The 19,735-nt window shown below is 39.3% G+C and overlaps 1 protein-coding gene across 1 annotated transcript; it reads right to left on the bottom strand.

Annotated features, from left to right (window-relative positions):
* Positions 1–9,872: 9,872 nt before the first annotated feature.
* LOC148935889 (uncharacterized) lies at positions 9,873–17,248 on the bottom strand. Its single transcript, XM_089080556.1, has 2 exons — positions 17,139–17,248; positions 9,873–11,894 (listed from the first exon to the last, which is right to left on the bottom strand). The coding sequence occupies exons 1-2, from the start codon at positions 17,156–17,158 to the stop codon at positions 10,136–10,138; spliced, it is 1,779 nt and encodes a 592-aa protein (XP_088936682.1). The 5' UTR covers positions 17,159–17,248; the 3' UTR covers positions 9,873–10,135.
* Between the last annotated feature and the right edge of the window lie 2,487 nt (positions 17,249–19,735).

Genomic DNA, 19,735 nt, shown 5'->3' with positions numbered 1-19,735 from the left:
ACGGAACTTGCGACACTACACAGACTTCGACGCGTACACGATACTTCACACTGCACGGTCACGTACCAGTCACGACACAGTGACACGTTGACGATGTTGATGCCGGAGTCTCTCTCCTTCTTCTCTCTAGCAGACGTGTGGCTGCTGCGAGTCCGATGATTATCACAAAAAGGTCGCTCGACACAATGCGCGTGGTAATGGCCGACGAGAAAGAAAGCGGAAGTTACCACTCTAGTCGTGGCATCAGCATCTGCTTCCTCGGTGGACGGTGGCGTTCGGCGGCGAACGCGCGAGGCGGCGGAGCAGCGGCAGGAGGCAAGGGCGTCACACATAGAAGTCAAGATGTCTCACTCATATAAAATCACAAATATCTAGTGATAAAACACTTTCTCATAATAGATCAATCAAAATTATGACTTTAAAGTCCAATCTCCAAGCTGATTCTTGAGAGAGCGTAATTAAAGTCAACTATTTCATAATTAAGGTAAATAAAACGTAATAAACTAAAATAAATATTAAGTATTGAATGAATCAGTGCTACATAACCCATCGAAAAAGACGAGTTGCAATGTAAAATAACAAAGATACAAACAGAACATTACACATGAATGGATATAGAGAAGTATTGCAGGTCAAAGTAGAAAGACTAAGTCGAATGACTTAAATCAGAAATTAAATTATAGTTCGAAGATAACTTTCATATATAATCCGCAATACATAAATGCGCGATCAAGTGAATCAGAGCTACCAATTACATAGCAAAAAATTTTTAAATATTAACTTGTCCACAATATGGATATTGATTCCGGTATAACACATCCCAGCACGATACCCCAGGAAAGGTGTACCGATCTGCACTCAGAGTGATCAAACCGAACAGACTCATAATTAATATCTTATTAATATCTTAATATTATTAATATCTTAATTAATATCTTAATTAATATCCTAGAGGACGTACTTGGTGTAGTGTCATCATTACTACGAACAGATTCATATCATGTTCGAGGAATCGATTTACATGGATACTTCTAGATGGTGCTACCTGTATTTCATTAGCATATGCCTTCTCTTGTGATCAAAAATTGTACAATTTATACTATGCTATGGCTAGCACATAAACTAACACGTTGTGACATAATGACTCATTTAAATATTAGTACTCAATAATCGCTCATTACTTACAATACAATTATTTCAAAAACATAATATATCCAAATCAAATAGGCTTTACTCAAAATTATTATTCAACGTATAAAATCATCTTATCAGCTATAGTCATTATTTAATTCTCATATGAAATAACTCATGATAGAGAATACTGAATTAATATTTGAGAATTAATATTATAAAATTCACTATACTAAATAAACAATATACAAAATCTGCAGCGGAATTTTTATGCAACATAAAATATCCAACTGTCAACGTAACTTATAAGCTGAAGTATTATTAAAGCATATATAAAATATTATTTGAATACCATGTAATATTTCATTAGCATATACCCTTTCTTGTGATCAAAAATTGTACAATTTATACTATAATATGGCCAGTACATAACTAGCACAATGTGACATAATAATTCATTTAACTATTAGTACTCAATAATCGTTCATTACTTACAATGCAATTATTTCAAGAACATGATATATCTAAATCGAATAGGCTTTACTCAAAATTATTATTCAACGTATCAAAATCATCCTATCAGCTATAATCATTATTTAGTTTTTATATGAAATGACTCATGACAGAGAATACTGAATTAATATTCGAGAATTAATATTATAAAATTCACTATACTGAATAAACAATATACAAAATCTGCAGCGGAATTTCTATGCAACACAATATATCCAACTGTCAACATAACTTATAAGCTGAAGTATTATTAAAGCATATATAAAATATTAATTGAATACTATGTAATAATTATGTCTGTCAAAAATAGTATAATAAAAAAGGTATTTAATAATAGATTTTAATAAGCAAAAACAAAAAGTAATATCGATATCATCTTATAATAAGAAGCATATATATATTTTCATTAACCTATCACTGCAGAAACAAAGAACACAGAACATAAACAAAATATATGCGATGCAAGCGATAACATTAATTAACATTGTAATTGCTGTAAATACAATCCGAAACATATTCCAATAACCGCATCATCAAATGTATGCCAATCGCTCAGAGACACACTCGCGTGAATAATCCTTGCACCACACATATCTGCATTTAAGACACACGTACACACAAGAAACATACTGTTCCGAAAAAATAAAATAAATAAAAAATCACGGTTCAGGCAATCCATGCAGGTAACACATTCCGGATAGACGGACTTCAGAATAAAACAGAGCAGCCATCCAATGCAGCACACTATAGCACTCTCCGCCATATAGCTATTTCATGCCATATTAATTGTAGGAAAAACCACCGCCATAATGTGAAAACACTAGATCACAGCATATCGTCCCAGAATATATTACTGTCTATCTTGTCGTTTAGCCATATTGTCTTTATCGCGGACGGCATTAGAAAAACCGCCATCTTGGTTGCCACGTTTTCGAAATTAATGAATTAGAAGAATAAACCAAGTACATTTCATTAATATAACTATCGTTCAACTAACATAGGCCATTGAATATCACTAATATTTTCCGGAAAAAGCACGCAATAAACACGCAAAGTCGATAAAGAATGAATAAAAGAACAGAACAGGTGTCGGCAGGGGCAGAGATCACTCCACGATCACTTGAAAAATCAAATTCCATATAATTAACAAAATAAGTAGGATTAACAAAAAATATATCGTTATGTTACTCGTAATGTTGCGAAATTAAATTAATATGTAAAACAGAACAAAATTAAAAATAAAACTCAAAGAACACACTTGGCGAAGCGCGATAGAGACACGTCCGCATAGTACCACGGCCCTTGCACTTCGCTTTCATACCTATATCGATCTTGGTTTTAGCTTTCATCACTGTCCAAATAGTTGCAGCTGCAGTTTTCTCGCTCAGAGTCGAATCCGTCATGATGACGCGTCCTAGGCTTTATCGGCGAGTACCGCTACGTGTCTGTCGGCGAGATCGTTGCTCTGAGGATACGCAATGTCGTGTTCACGGCATGCCGCGTCCAATGGATTTATGCCTGTTTCACCTAATCGATTCTTCAGCCGAATACTCGGGCCGCAAAATTGATAGCCGGAAATATGTAACTCAAAAAGAAGCGCATTTATAGCTCGATTGAGCAGACCTCCACTGCAACCTACGTTTGACGTTGCTGCTGCTGACATACGCTACAATCTTTTATCTTAGATGTGCGTACGTTGCCACGGTTGGTTATAATGCTCGACACAGCGACGATAAGTTCGAATGTCCAAATTCGTCTTTATATGATCCGGAAGCTTGTTCTACACATGATGGATACATTCACCGCACGCGCATAACAGTACGACTTTCGATATATATATTGCAACTGTTCAGCGCTCAAGTCCCAAATATCAGAGGGATGCGACAGCGCGAGAAACATTTTTGCAACTGAGCGATTCGCGGTTTCGCGCGCCTATAAATAGGCGTTCGATCGAAGCCTAGATAACGCAGTGTGAACATGAAATTCGTGCGGCAGCCACTGACGCGTCGCGAATTGCGAAAAAGCGCGAATGATGAGGGACATCGCGACGGAGCATAAGCACGATGAAATGCTACCGAGTATCGCGCCATCATTTGCGGTCGAATTGCGATAAAACCAATGTTCTCATAAGCTTGCTCAAAAGTCCGCACGCTGTACGTTTCGAAAACGTGTACGTATAATCGAAATCGCTGCAACAACCAAAATATCGATATCTCGAAACTTTGTTGACATCGATCGACGAAATCGGTTACTTTACATTCTCCAACAACAATGATGTCATTCCACCGAGTGAGGCACGTCCCAATTCGATCTTTGTCTTCGATGACGTTGCATGCAATAAGCAAAATGCAGTGAGAGAATTCTTCTCGATGGGCCGTCACTCGAACGTCGATTGTTTCTATTTCTGTCAGACGTACGCGAGGATACCTAAACATGTGACACGCGACAATGCGAATCTGCTGATCCTATTCAAACAGGATAGTATTAACTTGAAATATGTTTACAATGATCATGTGAATATCGACATGTCGTACGATGAATTCTGTGCGTTATGCCGCGATTGTTGGCAGCGCGAGTACGGATTTTAGTGATAGATAAGGACAGTTCGTTTATCAATCGGTGATACAGAAAAGAATTTAACACGTTCGTGGTATCATAACGCGATTAGTCGAAATCGATACGTCAAGCAGGCAACATGGATAACATCAAAGATCGCGAGAAAATAGCGAAACAGATTGCGAAAACGAGCGATTCGATTCGCAAAAAATATCGCGCTTTGAAAACTGGTAAAATAGCTGAAGATGTAGCGTTGAAAAGACATTTCAAGCCCAACGTCGAACCTCTGAAACAAATTGTTGAATACATCGAGAAATCTCAGCTGATTAAAAAAGGAGTCATTGTTGCAAAGAATATCGGTATTAAGAAAAAGAAATGTGAAGACAGTGATGACGACGATGATAACACTACAATTAACAGGGATTGGACGGATGTTGGATGGTTGAAATTAACGCCGCCTAAAAAGCAACGTACAAAACAATTGAACGCCACGTCAGATTCATTCACGTACGAATCTACACTGAAAGAACTATCGAAAGAACTGCCTGCTGTCGAAAGAATCATTTAAAGAACAACCGAAAATACCTTTGTACGAAACAAAAATGTTTTTGAGACAAAAAACGTCAGTGAACCATCACCGAAAACAACCATCAAATAAACTCTACAAACGCAAAGAGGAAGCGAGGTGCTTCATGGTCAGCTAGGACCGTTGGGACAAAAGTGTGGGCGTTCTTCTCGATGACGATATAGATAAAGCGATCGATAATATGTACGGTGTTTATTTTGACAAAAGTAGTACGATGCTCGGTGACAAAAGGTTTGACGTTGACAAAGATGACTCCATAATCATAGACAATGTGAGATACAATGTGAGGTACATCAGGATTATACGAATTGATCTTCAAGAGACTTTCCGATGAGGCTACATTCACCGAAGATGACAAACAAACGTATAAAAGTATACTATTAACAACGAATGCTCATAGACGTGGCCATAGCGCCTATAATCCCATCATGGGCAACAAGAGATATAAGTACATTAATATCATCGCTCCACTCATATCTACATATAAGAAAAGCGGTAAAAAGAGTGCAGGTATTGGCAATATACCATCCGCCATGAAATTAAATGACAACAAAATCGATTACGCATTGGGATGATTTCAACGAGCTGGTGGATCGACTCCGATTACTCGACGCTTCGCATTGAGCTAGTAATAACGCTCACGACAAGATGCTGTTGATCATCGAAGAACTTCGCGAAGCCGGCATTATTATAAATTAATCGCGTATCGACAAAACGAGCCAGTCGATTGACGTCAATGAGAAAAAAAACAATTTTAAATCGTATATCTTATTTACTATTAAACATTGTCGAAACATGAGATCCAATGGACGTGAAAAAAATGTTAGCTCCGAGAGGTGACGACTCGTTGAGGAATTACACGCTCCGGCAAGTGTCACGTCCCAGCGCCGAAAGTACCTCTAATCATGTTCAGTGTAAATTTTTCAAAATTTTTAATTATTTATGACTAACTGTGTTAGGAGAGCACCGTCAAATCTTTCCTATACATTTAATAAAAGAATATACCGCTTAAAATTATTTAAAGATTTATACAATATGGCCGCTCCTTACCTTATGGCGCTACTACAGCCTTAATGTTCCTAGTAAATTTTCCCTAGAAACCTCACTAACAAAAAACAGAACATACCGAAATCACTTCTCCAGACTGTTCAATAAAGTAACAGAAAATAGAGCTAAATATCGCATCCTTATCTAAGCATTTCAACATTAACAATAAAATCTCAACAAATAGTAAATAATGAATAAAAAACGAATGTAAGAAATATAACCTCGCCCACGTAATGCACGAAAACTATAACAAAACAATTATCGGTACATTGTAATATCTTTATTAACAATTAATAAACAAAATCATATAATTATATAAATAACAAAATACCAACCAATTTCTTCATATCGTCAAATATAACTTCAGAAACTAAGAAACCCTTGTATATCAAATCTTTCACTTTTGTTCCATTTTAATAATAAATATAAAAGTTAATAACAAAATTAACAATAACAATAGAAAGGATATGAATAAGGAATAAAAGTCATAATGACAATATAACAAAATCCACGACAAAATATTTATTCAACAGTTCATCTGATACATATCCTTATTTCAAGGATAAATTTTGTTGATGTCCTTATATGGATATATTTTCCCTGTATAAATACATTCTCCATCGAAAATCCTTTCGAAAACATAAATATAGTTTGTGGTTACGATTCTTAATTCTCAAGATATATTACAAAATTAAGGGTATATGAAAGCACACACACACACACACACACACACACACACACGCACGCACGCACGCACGCACGCACGCACGCACGCACGCACGCACGCACGCACGCACGCACGCACGCACGCACGCACGCACGCACGCACGCACGCACGCACGCACGCACGCACACACACACTTATATACATATATACGTACATTATACATTTCCTTATAAGATATAGTTTTCTTTATGAAATTATATAAACAACCCCGATAGAAACATATTTTATCTCAGAAAAGAAATTCTACGATTTAAATTTCGTTTAATAAAATTTATAAATAAATAAATTATTATATTAACAAATAATTATTATGAAAGATTTGGACAACACACAGGAAATCCTGCAACTTACCTCATTACACATACTTACCTAACTCGCACCGTTTAGAAGATATTTAAACAATTATAAACTTCCTTACATACACTTACCTTAAAAACTCAAATCAGTTCAGCAGGCAAATCTCTGTATATAAACCAGTTCAACTAGGATGAAGGTTTCAACTTCTAGAAACCTTCATCCTAGACTTATATTTATAATTGTTACTTCCCTTTTTTCATTAACACTAATCCTATGGCTATGACAAAAATCTTGAATATTAATATGCATGGAAACTACCCTAACGATTCAACCAATCACAATCAGAGCCATTTTGTACCTGAAAACATTTAATAAATAATGTATTACAAATGTAAAAAGAGTTATACTGATATATTGTAGATATACTAATTATACGATGTAATCATTATTATTATAAAATTGTAAAGTATATCTAAAACGATATTGCGATGATTAATATTTATTATAAAAGCTTAAATTCAAGCAAACTATATGTTTGTTAATTATAAGAAAGGAATTATTATAACGAAGTATAACTCTTTGAAAACAAAAAGGTCGACCGAATAGTCATAAGTATGACTCATGGTCAGGTTGTAAACAAAAATAAGCCAACGTTAAATGTCAAGGCCTCCATAATATTTTAGTATCACGAGTCATCGTTGACTCATGGTCAGTTTATAAGCGAAAGTAGGCCAACGTTAAATGTCAAGAGCGCCATAATATTTTAATACCACGAGTCATCGCTGACTCATAGCAAATGTAGGCTAAGTCGACCAAAATGAAAGTAGACTAACAATAGGCTTTATTCAGACCTGTAGAATCATAACATTGGAATTTAGGTCACCCCTACTTCCATATTTTGGCAACATATAAAAACCTCAAGCGACGATACCTTTGCGCATTTTCCTATTTCGCACTTACGTTTCCACATCCACGGACACTTACATATTTGCATTTTATTCGCATTCGCATTTGCACTTGTACGCGCACGTACATTTTTGCACTTGTACTTCCACTCGCACTCGCTAAATATATATATACATATATATATATATATATATATATATATATATATATACCTATCATTTATAACAGTGAATAAATTCCGATTCAAATACCACAAGTATGATATTATATTATTCCTCATTCCCAAAATCGAAAACTCTTTTCTAAAAATAAAAGTCATTTCGACATTCCTGTTACCCACTTCCTTCGCAGTATCTAATCCTGGTTTTACCCTCTTAACGCAAAAGGAAAAGAATCTCACAAATAACGTTTGAGTATAGTTGTCGAGGATCTGTTGATTTCGGCTCCGTCCGATCTACCAGGACCTCCCAGGACGTCACACTACACCTAAAAGGACACAATGTATATAATATATAATATATAATCTACAAATCCATTTACAAGATTAAACTCTAAAAGAACTGCTACAGGACTAATATCTTTAACTCCATGAACTTCAATACCAGTTTACTCAGCTTATAATATATCTTTCTTGCTATCATTATTGGTTCGATCTTTCTCATATATTTTTGTAATATTAGTAGCAGTTTCAATTCGTGTTACGGTGTAAATAAAACTATTATCTTCAAGAAGATTAACAACAAAATTATTACCTACATCTATAGCATATTTAACTGTAATTGGGTTTATATCAAGCTCAGTAGATGGTATTAGACCGTAACCAGGATAAATACACTAATTACATTCATAAAAATCATTAAACTGCTTTATTTGCTAGGGATTTTGCTATAGAATCAAGAATACAGTTTAACACAAGAATTTTACTATTAATGCGAACTCCAGTTGAAGATGTCTAATTTATTCCTTCAGAATACAGTTTCTTGGCTTCACATAGAAAAGAAATTGAATCATATCTGCATCTTTAAAAGATTCTATATATTATAAATTGACTTATATATAATTTATTTTAATTTAGCTCTTCTTGATAAAAGGATGGATCTGGAAAAAGTACCTCCCGATGTAAAGGAAAGAGACAAGAGGAAATTGGAGGTAACAAATTACTTATACGATAAATTTTCAACCATTCGCAGGGATAAGAAGCCAAAACGAGAAAACAATAAGTATTATCTTAAATATCAATATCAATATGTAGTACCTTTGTAATAAGTATATATGTGTAATAATATAAATAATAAATATTGCATGAGCAACTAAATTTTTAGTTATAATTTTATGGTACATTATTTACCTACAAAGGAATATCTACTAGATATTACTTATATATCAACTAGATATCAATATGATATCGATAAAATATCTTGATAATCTATCGTTAATGCAACATCGATATGAGATTGATAAAATGTTGATTTTCTTTCGAAGATTAATAAAGAATCTGGTCATTATCAAATCTAATGCACCGAAAAATCATGATTGATATCAAGTGATCGACTTGTGAACACAGTCGGTCTGAGGAACGCGCGCCCTGACCGCTACGCATATATGCGTGCTCATTCGTCACTTTTAATTTGATTTTTGACTGTAAAAACTACTCGTCGCACGCAATTTTGCTAAAGAAAAAAGTTGTTTCTTTTAGCTTAAAAAATCACGTAGTGTACTACAAATGGGACAGTTTTGGGACTCTGTATATTGTTGTGCGGGTCGTTTCGAAGGATCGGTCCAGGAGTCGGCGGAGAAGACACATTCACTACTTCTTCTTTATTTGAATAAATTTTATTAAAACTTAATACAGTTTGTCTTTACTAGTTCGGACCGCGACAGACGTGACGGCACACGGATCTCGACGAGTCCTCTCCTCATATCGATCTCCCGTTTTTATCCTATTCCGGGCGGCCGGTCCTTGCCGTGTCGTCAACTTGGTTGTCAGCATTCGCGGTATATTTCTGGGTCGCGCGGTGGTTTTCCGCGTAAGGGCCGCGCAACCCGGTTAACAGTTGCTTCACGTCGAACGGTTACATCATATTTGCGCGATTAGCACGGTAGCGTTGGTAATCGCCACCGCTTAGTAAAATAATAATTCATCGGATAAAATATCGCTTGCCGCAATCCGCTTTGTCAGCGGTGGGCGCGATTGCATTCTCGGCGCTCGCGACATCCCTCCCCCTGTGATGGAAGGGAACCATGGGGGTTCGGCTTTCATGTGTCCCTTACTTGGCGCTCGCGGCATCCCTCCCCCCCTTCGATGGAAGGTGATCTTACTTGTTAGTTTACATATGTTGTCGCGTGACTGTAATATAATCGTGTGCTTATGACTAATATAACATAGCATCGTCGCGGCGCCTCTGTGCGGTCTCGCTTTTCTTCTGCTTTTTATTTTTGTTTTTGTTTATGCGCCATGTTATTAATCCTATTATAGTTATTATTACTACGCAGGTGCCTGTTCCCATAGAGTATACAGTGTATTTATTTTTGAGTAAATTATAATCGCTATCTTCTAGAGTTTCTCTTATTTCTTCTAGACTTATGCTTAACTTGGTTAAATCTACGGGGTTCTTAATTATTTGTCGTAACGTGTCGGTTTTCGCTAGCTTGTTCTTATCGGTGTCCTTATTTTTTATTTCTAATGTTATATTGTATTCGGGGAGGTAGTTTTGAATATATTTTATTCCCTCAATTTTTCGTGTTTTTAATATTACATTTGGTGTGATTAGCTTACAATTATCTTTTAGTTTTATTTTTCCGGTTCCTTCTAATATAATTTTCTCTTCTATTTGCTTTTCGCACTTAATGCTAATTTCTTGCTTGTGTGCCGTGGAGTAGAGCCACGCTTGCTCCTCCGTCAATGCTATCCACAACGATGTGTTAGATATCATATGATTCTTTTCGCAGTAATTGAGCTGTCCCGGTGTATGTGTATATATTTGCACCTCGCATGGTGCTGTTGTTTCCGCATAATATGTCGCGAAGTTCTGTTCGCATGTGTATGTGTTTGTTTCTCGTATGCAGCGTTCTAACTCTGCTTCCTCTAGTAATTTGTAGTGGTGATTCTCTTTATCTATAGCTAACAAAGGGTGGTTTATTTTTATGTAGGCGAATACATTCGCATGATCGTGTACTGGTAGTGGTATTGCTTTAACTAATTTAAATGTAGGGTATGCTACTACCGGAAATCGCAAGATTGTGTATATGTATGGACCATCTGAATATGCGCTAAAAGTGATGTATGTGTGTATGGTCTGCCAGTGTTCAATCTGAATTTTAAAAGGAAAGTGTAATCCCATTTGTAATTGTGTAGCCGCTTCTTTAAGGGCTGTTATTATATGTTTGATAGGTAGTAGTCGTGTCGGTATCATTCCGTTTTTCCCGTATGTCAGGTAGTCTATTACATTTTCCGTGTCCTTCGTTAAATCGTTCATTATCGTTGTCAGGATTAATAAGTGTTCGTCTACGTCTGCCTGTAGTGTTGACTCGGTCAATCGTTGTTCTAGTCGTTTCGTCGCACTCATTATCAGATTTTCATTATAATTTAGAGTATTTTCTAATTCGTCCAAGTGCGCTATTGTGGCGTTGATTACTTTTATTTGGTTTGCTACTGCGTGCTGCAGTACCTTGCCGTTTGTTCGTAACGTTTGCAGTTGTTCGTCTATTAGTTTCTGATCGTCGGCGTCCATCGTTCCGAATAATATTTTGCTGACCGACCCGATCGCATCTAGCAGTCCTCGTCGTTTGTCAGTCGTTTTGTATAGCGTTTCTACTTGTGTCAACAGCGTGATCAGTTTGGTGTTTTTTCTTTCTATTATTCTCATAATGTTTCGGCAACCTAACTGTGCGTTGCCTATTACTTTTCGGCACTGTATTTCGGTTTCCTCCATATAGTCCTGCAATTGCTGATGTCTGATCTCTAATTCTTTTGCGCTCAGTTTTATCACTAATTTCCATGCCGATTCAGCCTGTCTCAGCTGACCGATTTCTTCGTAGTAGATTCCTGGCTGGTGCGAGAACAATTCCCAGTCAAGATTATGCTGAGAGTCAGGTGTCGCTTGTCCTGCTCTTCTCCACATAAGGAGCATCCTGCAAGTTTAGGTTCAGGTTACTTTTCCGTGAATCCTCCGTGAAATTTTTCCTTCCGTGAATTTTTTTTTTTTTTTTTTTTTTTTTTTTTTTCTAATCTATGCTATCTTTGTGATTACTATCTTTATTTTACTGCTTTTGCTTTTTGCTTGTTGCGGGTAATTATTCGTATGCGTTGTTTGCTTAATCTTCGATGAATAATTTGAGTCGGTTCGCGTGCACCGTCGTAATTTTTCGTTTTTGTTTAATTCTGTAATTGACGTCAGAGGTTTTCTCAATTATCTGATATGGACCTATCCATGGTGCTTCCAATTTCTTCGATCGTCCTCTGCGCACTGCTTCGTCATGCAGGAGGACCTTATCTCCTACTTTGAAAATTTTAGTATTCGTATTTTTGTCTGTATAGTTTTTTGCCTTTTGTTTTGCTTCGCGGATATGTTCCTTTGCTACTCTTTGTGTGGCTCTGAGTCGTTCTCTTAATTCTTGCGCGTAGTTATCGTATGTGTAATATGGTTTCGGCGGCGCTGCCAGGGCCGTAGGTAATGTTGCTTGGTGCCCGTACATCAATTCGAAAGGTGTATAGCCCGTTGCTGTATGCGGTGTTGTGTTGTACGTGAACATCGCGTATGGGATCCATTCATCCCAGTTGGTTTGATCCTCATTTATATAATGCCTTAAGTATTCAATCAGAGTCCTGTGCGATCTCTCCAGGGCTCCGTTGCTTTCAGGATGGTACGCGGTTGTTTGAATTTTCGTTATTTTTAAGAGGGTGCATACATCCTTGAACATTTCACTGACGAAATTCGTTCCTTGATCTGTCAGTACTGTCTCCGGTATTCCGAATTCGCATATTATTTTTGTGGTGAACTCTTTGGCAATCGTGTTTGCTTCCTGATCTGATATCGGTATTGCCTTACTAAATTTTGTTAAGTCGTCTTGAAATGTTAGTAGGTATTTATTTCCTTTCATGGTGACCGTGAGTGGTCCTACGATGTCCAGGGCGCATTTTTGAAACGGTCTTTCTGCCGTGTCGGTCAGTACTAGAGGCATTTTGGTTTTCTTGCTTAGCTTGTTTTTCTGGCAGTATTCACATTTGGCGATGTATTCTTCCACATCTCGTATTAGTCCGTGCCAATTGTGCATTAGTCGTATTCGATTTACGGTACGTGTTACGCCTTGATGTCCGCCGAGGGGGGCATTATGATATTCGTACATTATTTGCTCCTTGTCTTCTTTATTATATTCGCGTTCTTCCTTGTCGCGCTCGATGCTGTTTATCTGTGTGTCAGGCGCGATCGGGTTTCTGCTGAGCGCGTCAGCATTTGTATTGCCTTTACCTGCCTTGTGTATCACCTCATAGTCGTACTCTTCTAATTTGAGCCTCCATCTGATTAATCGTGAACCAGGATCTGTTATACTAAATAGCCAGATCAATGGCTTGTGATCTGTAATTATTTGAAATTTTGTTCCATAGAGGTATGGTCGAAAATGTTTGACGGCCCATACTATGGCTAACAATTCTTTCTCCGTTGTATTATAATTTTGTTCCGCTTTATTCAGAATTCTGCTTGCGTATGCAATTGGTCGATCTTGGCCTACTGGCCCTTGCGACAATACTGCTCCGATGGCATATCCGGATGCGTCTGTCGTTACTATAAATTGTTTAGTGAAGTCCGGATAAGCTAGAACTGGTGTGGTCGTTAATTTTTCTTTTAATGTTTCGAATGCGTTCTGTTGTTCCGCTGTCCAAACGAACTTCTCATTCTTTTTTGTTAGTTTTGTCAGGGGTTTTGCTATCTTCGAAAAATTCTCAATGAATCTTCTATAATATCCGGCTAATCCTATGAAGGATTGCACATCTTTTACCCGTTTTGGTATTGGAAAGTTTGCTACGGCCGTTATTTTCGCAGGATTTGGTATTATACCGTTTTCGGAGATAATGTGTCCTAAGTATGTCACTTCCTTTCTTAAGAATTCACATTTATTCGGTTGTAGTTTCAGATTGTAGTTTCTCAGTTTTTTGAACACTTCAATTAATCTTTTGTTATGCTCTTTCAAATTTGGTCCATATATTACGATATCATCTAGATAGACTAGGCATTTGAGGCCTTGTAATCCGGTTAATACGGAATTCATAAGTCTCTGGAATGTTGCAGGCGCATTTTTTAGTCCAAAAGGCATTCTATTAAATTCGTAGTGCCCGTAAGGTGTGGAGAATGCTGTTTTTTGTTTGTGTTCCTCATGCATGGGGATTTGATGGTATCCCGATGCTAAATCCAATGTTGTAAAATATTTCGCGTTTCCTAGTTGATCTAGTATGTCAGTGATATTCGGGAGCGGGAAAGAATCGCCGATTGTTAAGTCATTTAATTTCCGAAAGTCCACAACTATTCGTAATTTTCGCTCTCCAGATGCGTCTATTTTCTTTGGTACTACTAGTAAGGGTGCGTTCCACTGACTCGTGCTGGGACGGATTATCTCGTCGTCCAGCATTTTCGCTATCTGTTTATTTACTTCTGCCTTGTGCTTCTCTGGTAATCTATATGGTCGGACATTCACCGGCGCGCTATCTGCTCGCGTATTTATTTCATGTGCTACTGCATTAGTGTACGATAGGCGATCGTTTTCTAGGTGGAAGATATCACAGAAATCTTCGCAAATCTGGTGCAAGGTTTTCTTTTCTTCTTTATTTAAATGCTCGGTTCGCATTTGTCTGTGCAGTTTTTCTTTACGAGCTTGAATGGGCTCGTCGCTTGTTTCGTTACTTGACACCTCCATGGTATACATGTGTGCGGCGTCTTTTGTCCTTATCTCGTCCACCGTGACTAGCGGCGTTGTTATCTCCACTGATTCTCCTGTGGTGTTTATCACACTTATTGGACATACGTTTTCTTCCGGTATGACCAAACAATTTCCTATGAAGATTCCGGGTTTGGTTTCGACTGCATTTACTATTCCAATGCTATTCCGATCGGTTACTGCCTGAATTATGGTTTCACTGCGAGGCGTTAGCATGGTTTTCTTGTACGGATAGAGTTTGAACGTTGTGTTGCCAATACGGACTTGTTTTTTCCCATGATCGCATTTCGCTTGTTGTTTATTCAAAAAGTCTAGTCCCAGTATCCCTTCATAATTTATTGGGAAGTCATCTCTTACTACGTACATAGTGTGCCGTATCTCTCGGTCTCCTAGCGTTATCGTTGCTCTTATCTTTCCGAGTGTGTGTATCTTGTGGCCCGTAACTCCGGTTAGGGCTAAACATTCTTCGCGCATTAGTGTGTTTCCCTTTAGATTTCCCACTTTTATTAATGTCAAAGTGGCGCCTGTATCGAGGAGGAAACTTGTTTTTCCCTTTCTTGTCTCTCGCATCGGCAGGGTAATCAAGTCTAACGTGGCGTTTGTGTGAGGCGTATTCACCTGTGTCACTTGATGCTCGCGTACGGTTCGCGTTATCTTTGTTCTCGGTTTCTCTTCTTCTTCGTCGTCGCCACTGCTTGTGAACGATAAGTCATCGCTCTCCCTTTGCTGCTTATTCTTTTTCTTTATTACAGCGGTATTTATTTGTCGCTCTTTTTCATTATCTTGCCTCGTGCGTCTCGGTTGCCCCTTTCTCGGGCGGCCGTTCAGTAACCAGCATTCGTCGCGCTTATGACCTGCCTTTTTGCAGTACGAGCAGTATTTCTCAATATTATTTACGTTCGTCGGTCGTTCGGCTCGCGGTAGCGGATATTTATTTATGTATCGGCTTGAACGACAGTCGCGCGCCAAATGTCCTAGCCTACCGCATTTGTGGCACTCCAGTTTTTGATTTCGATTTCTATACTGTTCTTGGTTGCTTCTAGCTTTCTCGTTATTATACATTTTTATAGGTTGGCTACCTTTTAATTTTTCTTCGGCTGTCGCGCCTAGCATCGCGGCTGTTAAATTCGTATAGTTCCTGGATCGTACTATTGTTTGTATCTCGTCGCGTAATCCTAGTTGGAAATTTTCTAGGGCTAATTCTTGTATCGTATCTAGGATTGCCTTTCGTTGTTCCGCGGTGTGCTCGCGTCCTTCTACCATAGATTGATAGAGTTCCATAGCTAGTTTGTCAACGCGGAGTCCGTATTCTCGCGCGCTTTCCCCGGGTTTTTGACGGGTTATATTAAACTCTCGCTGAATGTGCGTAGTGCTACGTTTTGCCAAATAGCACATCTCGATCTCGCGCTTCAGTTGCATGAACGTGCGTATATCTCTTGTTTGGAAATCGTGCATGGCTTTCCCTGTTAGTTTCGTGCACAGGATCGCTTTTAGTAATGATTTTTCGTCGGCAGGATTTATTTCGCTCATCGCGTACGTGCTTGCATTTAAAAATTTTTGAACTTGGTTCCGCGATGATCCGTCCATTTCCGGAATCATATCGCGGGCTTCTTTCAATTTCATAAACGTATGTGCGGGATCTCGCGAATTTCGGACATCGTCTCGTGTACGCCCGTATGTCATTTCTATCGGTTCGTCATTTTCTGCACTCCGATCGTAATTAACGACTTCTAGTTGGCTCATGCGGCCCTGTAGTGCTCGCATGCCTTCTATCAATTCGACCAACATTGCATCTCGCGCGTCGTGCGAAGATTCCGCCGGGTCAGGTTTCCAGTGCGCTTGGCTTAAAGTGGCTCTCATTCGCTTTACTTCGTCGTCCAATTCTTTGTTTACTACTTGTTGTTCTTCCGCGATCGATTTTAACGGTGTGCCCGAGGGTTGATTTGCCATTTCCGCTGGATTTATGTTTCGTGAAGCGGTGTAAAATTCGGTTGGATCGAACACGCTACTATCGTAAGATGTCAATGAGAATTCTCCGCGGCTAGGATTACTTGCGTTTGTGCCGTCGCTATGGTCAGATCTTGCGTCTGTTGGTTGTAATAGAGCGTCGTCGCGTCTCTCACTACTCGGTAGTAGGCTATTATCTATGTCACTAAGCGAAAACACGCGTTCAATTACAATGTTCGGATGTAATTCCGGTTGACTCGTCAGACTATCGTCCGAATAATAATTACTTAAATCGCGGCGTACGTTATCGCGCGGATCGCGTGAATTTTCCGTCTGCTCGAGGCTCGGAGGGCTCGGGCTGAGCGCTCGGCTGGCTGACGCACTATGTAGCCACGACGTGTTTCTTTGGGCAGGAGTTTGGTTAACTCCCTCGTTCGACATCTACCTACACGCTTTTTTCGCTATCTAATGCGCTTGGCTTAATTTTCTATAACTTACATTACGCTCGCAATTCGCATGTTTGTGACGCGGCGCTGGCTGTTGCGGTAGGTCGTGGCTTCTCCGGTGTCACTGATATGCTCTGCGTTGTGGCTCTACCGGCTTTTTCTCGCTGCAGGGATGTCGACTTCTTTTCCGGCCTTTTCCTTGATTTCCGATCGTTTGTTCCTTCCAGATGACTGGGTACAGCTGCGAAACGATCCCACCGCTGCCACCAGATATGTTGTGCGGGTCGTTTCGAAGGATCGGTCCAGGAGTCGGCGGAGAAGACACATTCACTACTTCTTCTTTATTTGAATAAATTTTATTAAAACTTAATACAGTTTGTCTTTACTAGTTCGGACCGCGACAGACGTGACGGCACACGGATCTCGACGAGTCCTCTCCTCATATCGGTCTCCCGTTTTTATCCTATTCCGGGCGGCCGGTCCTTGCCGTGTCGTCAACTTGGTTGTCAGCATTCGCGGTATATTTCTGGGTCGCGCGGTGGTTTTCCGCGTAAGGGCCGCGCAACCCGGTTAACAGTTGCTTCACGTCGAACGGTTACATCATATTTGCGCGATTAGCACGGTAGCGTTGGTAATCGCCACCGCTTAGTAAAATAATAATTCATCGGATAAAATATCGCTTGCCGCAATCCGCTTTGTCAGCGGTGGGCGCGATTGCATTCTCGGCGCTCGCGACAATATAATGTTTCATTTTAAGTGATATGGTCGATTATCTCGCGAATCAATGATTTTATTGAAACATTTTTTGAACGAAAGTGGCTTGAAGGGGGACACATGATGTAAATGTGGACTTGAGTGACCTTGTTAAAATCAGGTCAAGATCATTAATGTTTTTTTAAACGGAAACCCCTATTTTTTATTACATATATAAATTGTCGCGTTCGCGGCGTTACTTCCCGTGATCGCGATACTCGGCGGAGCGCTTTCGGAAAAGAAGAACACTGTTTTAGGAAAGACTCGCTCTTTATTAAACCAACGGTACAGAAACGCGTCTGGCCACCGCGAAATCTGACCGTCAAATCTGAAAAACAGTCGGAGAACGACACGTTGCCAAGGGCCGATCCTCTATTCAAACTCTTATCGATTGATATTGATTATCTTTTAGCAGCGCCGAACGGAATACCGCACGGCCGCAACACTGCCCCCCTCTTCATAAAATTGTCGTCCCGACAATTCTTCCTCTTTCAAGAACTTCTTCTTGGAAAAGACTTCTGGGCTCCTGGCGACTTCCTGCCCTACCCTGGGCTGCTGCCTCAGGTTACCGGGCGCCGCTACTTCCAATCCCAGTCTTCTCTACTCTTCAGAAGAATCTTGTTCTTGAAATTCTCGCGCGTTTCACTCTTGACTCTTCGTCTTGAGCTTTGCGCACTTCTCTCTTCTATTTTTCGGGCAAAGTAGGGGTAATCGTCGTGGACCCTTTCGTCTTTCTAAAAGACACACTAAGCCCCTGCCTCGGCATTCGCCCATCGTCCCCCGGAAAAACCACGACTCGGAAAACCGGGGGCGAGGCAGACTTCTTTTCAGTTTGAAGTACGAGCTTGAAGATCTTGCTTGGTGCTCAGGCTCGAGGATCTCCCCATGACGCTTCTCACGACGAAAGGAAGCTTAAAGAAAAATAAAACAGAACACAGTAACTCAAAACAATTAACAAGAAATAAAAGTAATGTCGAAATTGGAAAACCGGACCCCGAAAATCTCTACTTAAAATTCTTCAGGATTGCTCTTATAATTCGAGCAATCTTTAACCTCTTTAAAATCAAAATTTCTCCACTCTTTTAAACAATTCTCCCTAATAATTTTAATAGCCAAAGCTCTTTCTACCGCGGCTCTCAAAGACGTTAACCCTTCTAGCTGCAATGTCTGTTTAACATTCACATCAGACAATGCAACTACAAATTGAGAACAAGCAATTTTGTCACGAACTCCAGGAGAACATTCAGGATAAGCTAATCGAGATAAACGCTCGATATCCGAGCCTAATGCAGCTAAATCTTCTCCGAATTTCTGTTTTCGATTCGTAAATTGATAATAATAATTTTGCGAGGATAAATTTTCTCCAAAATGTAGCTCTAAACGCGCGACTAAATTTTCAAATTGAGAGTTCTCAAAATCCGTGCCCCCTTCCAAAATCGCACGCGCTTTTCCTCGGAGACATGACGCTAATACGACAGCCTTCTCTGCGTTTCCCAAATTATTCGCCCGCGCAATTAAATTAAACTGCGTAAGATATTCGCGCAACGGAACACTACCGTCGTAAATATCGGGCTTAAGTTTCAAGTCGGAATTAAAATTTGAAAAAGGAAATGACTGGCTTGATATCGGACGTTGCGAAATCTCTTCCTGCGGACCGGGCATTGAAAATGTTTCTGTCTCTCGACGAGCGCGCTCCTCCCTCAGAGAGCGAAACTCCTCCAGCGTTAAGCGAAGAATCTCCTCCAAGTTCGGAGACGCCTCCGGCCCTTCCGCTCGAGTACAGGCCCTTTTTCTCGCAGAGATTACTCTCCGACTTTTCGCCTCTTCCTGTCCAGTCCCCGTCTCTTCTGTTTGTCGCTCCGCCATTATCTCTCACACACACACACACACACACAC

This window comes from Pogonomyrmex barbatus, unplaced genomic scaffold (assembly GCF_055798465.1).
Source record: "Pogonomyrmex barbatus isolate J1 unplaced genomic scaffold, ASM5579846v1 scaffold30, whole genome shotgun sequence".
Classification (NCBI taxonomy): Eukaryota; Metazoa; Arthropoda; class Insecta; order Hymenoptera; family Formicidae; genus Pogonomyrmex; species Pogonomyrmex barbatus.
The sequence above is the reverse complement of the archived record's forward strand: the minus strand, read 5'-3'. Positions and strand labels throughout refer to the sequence as shown.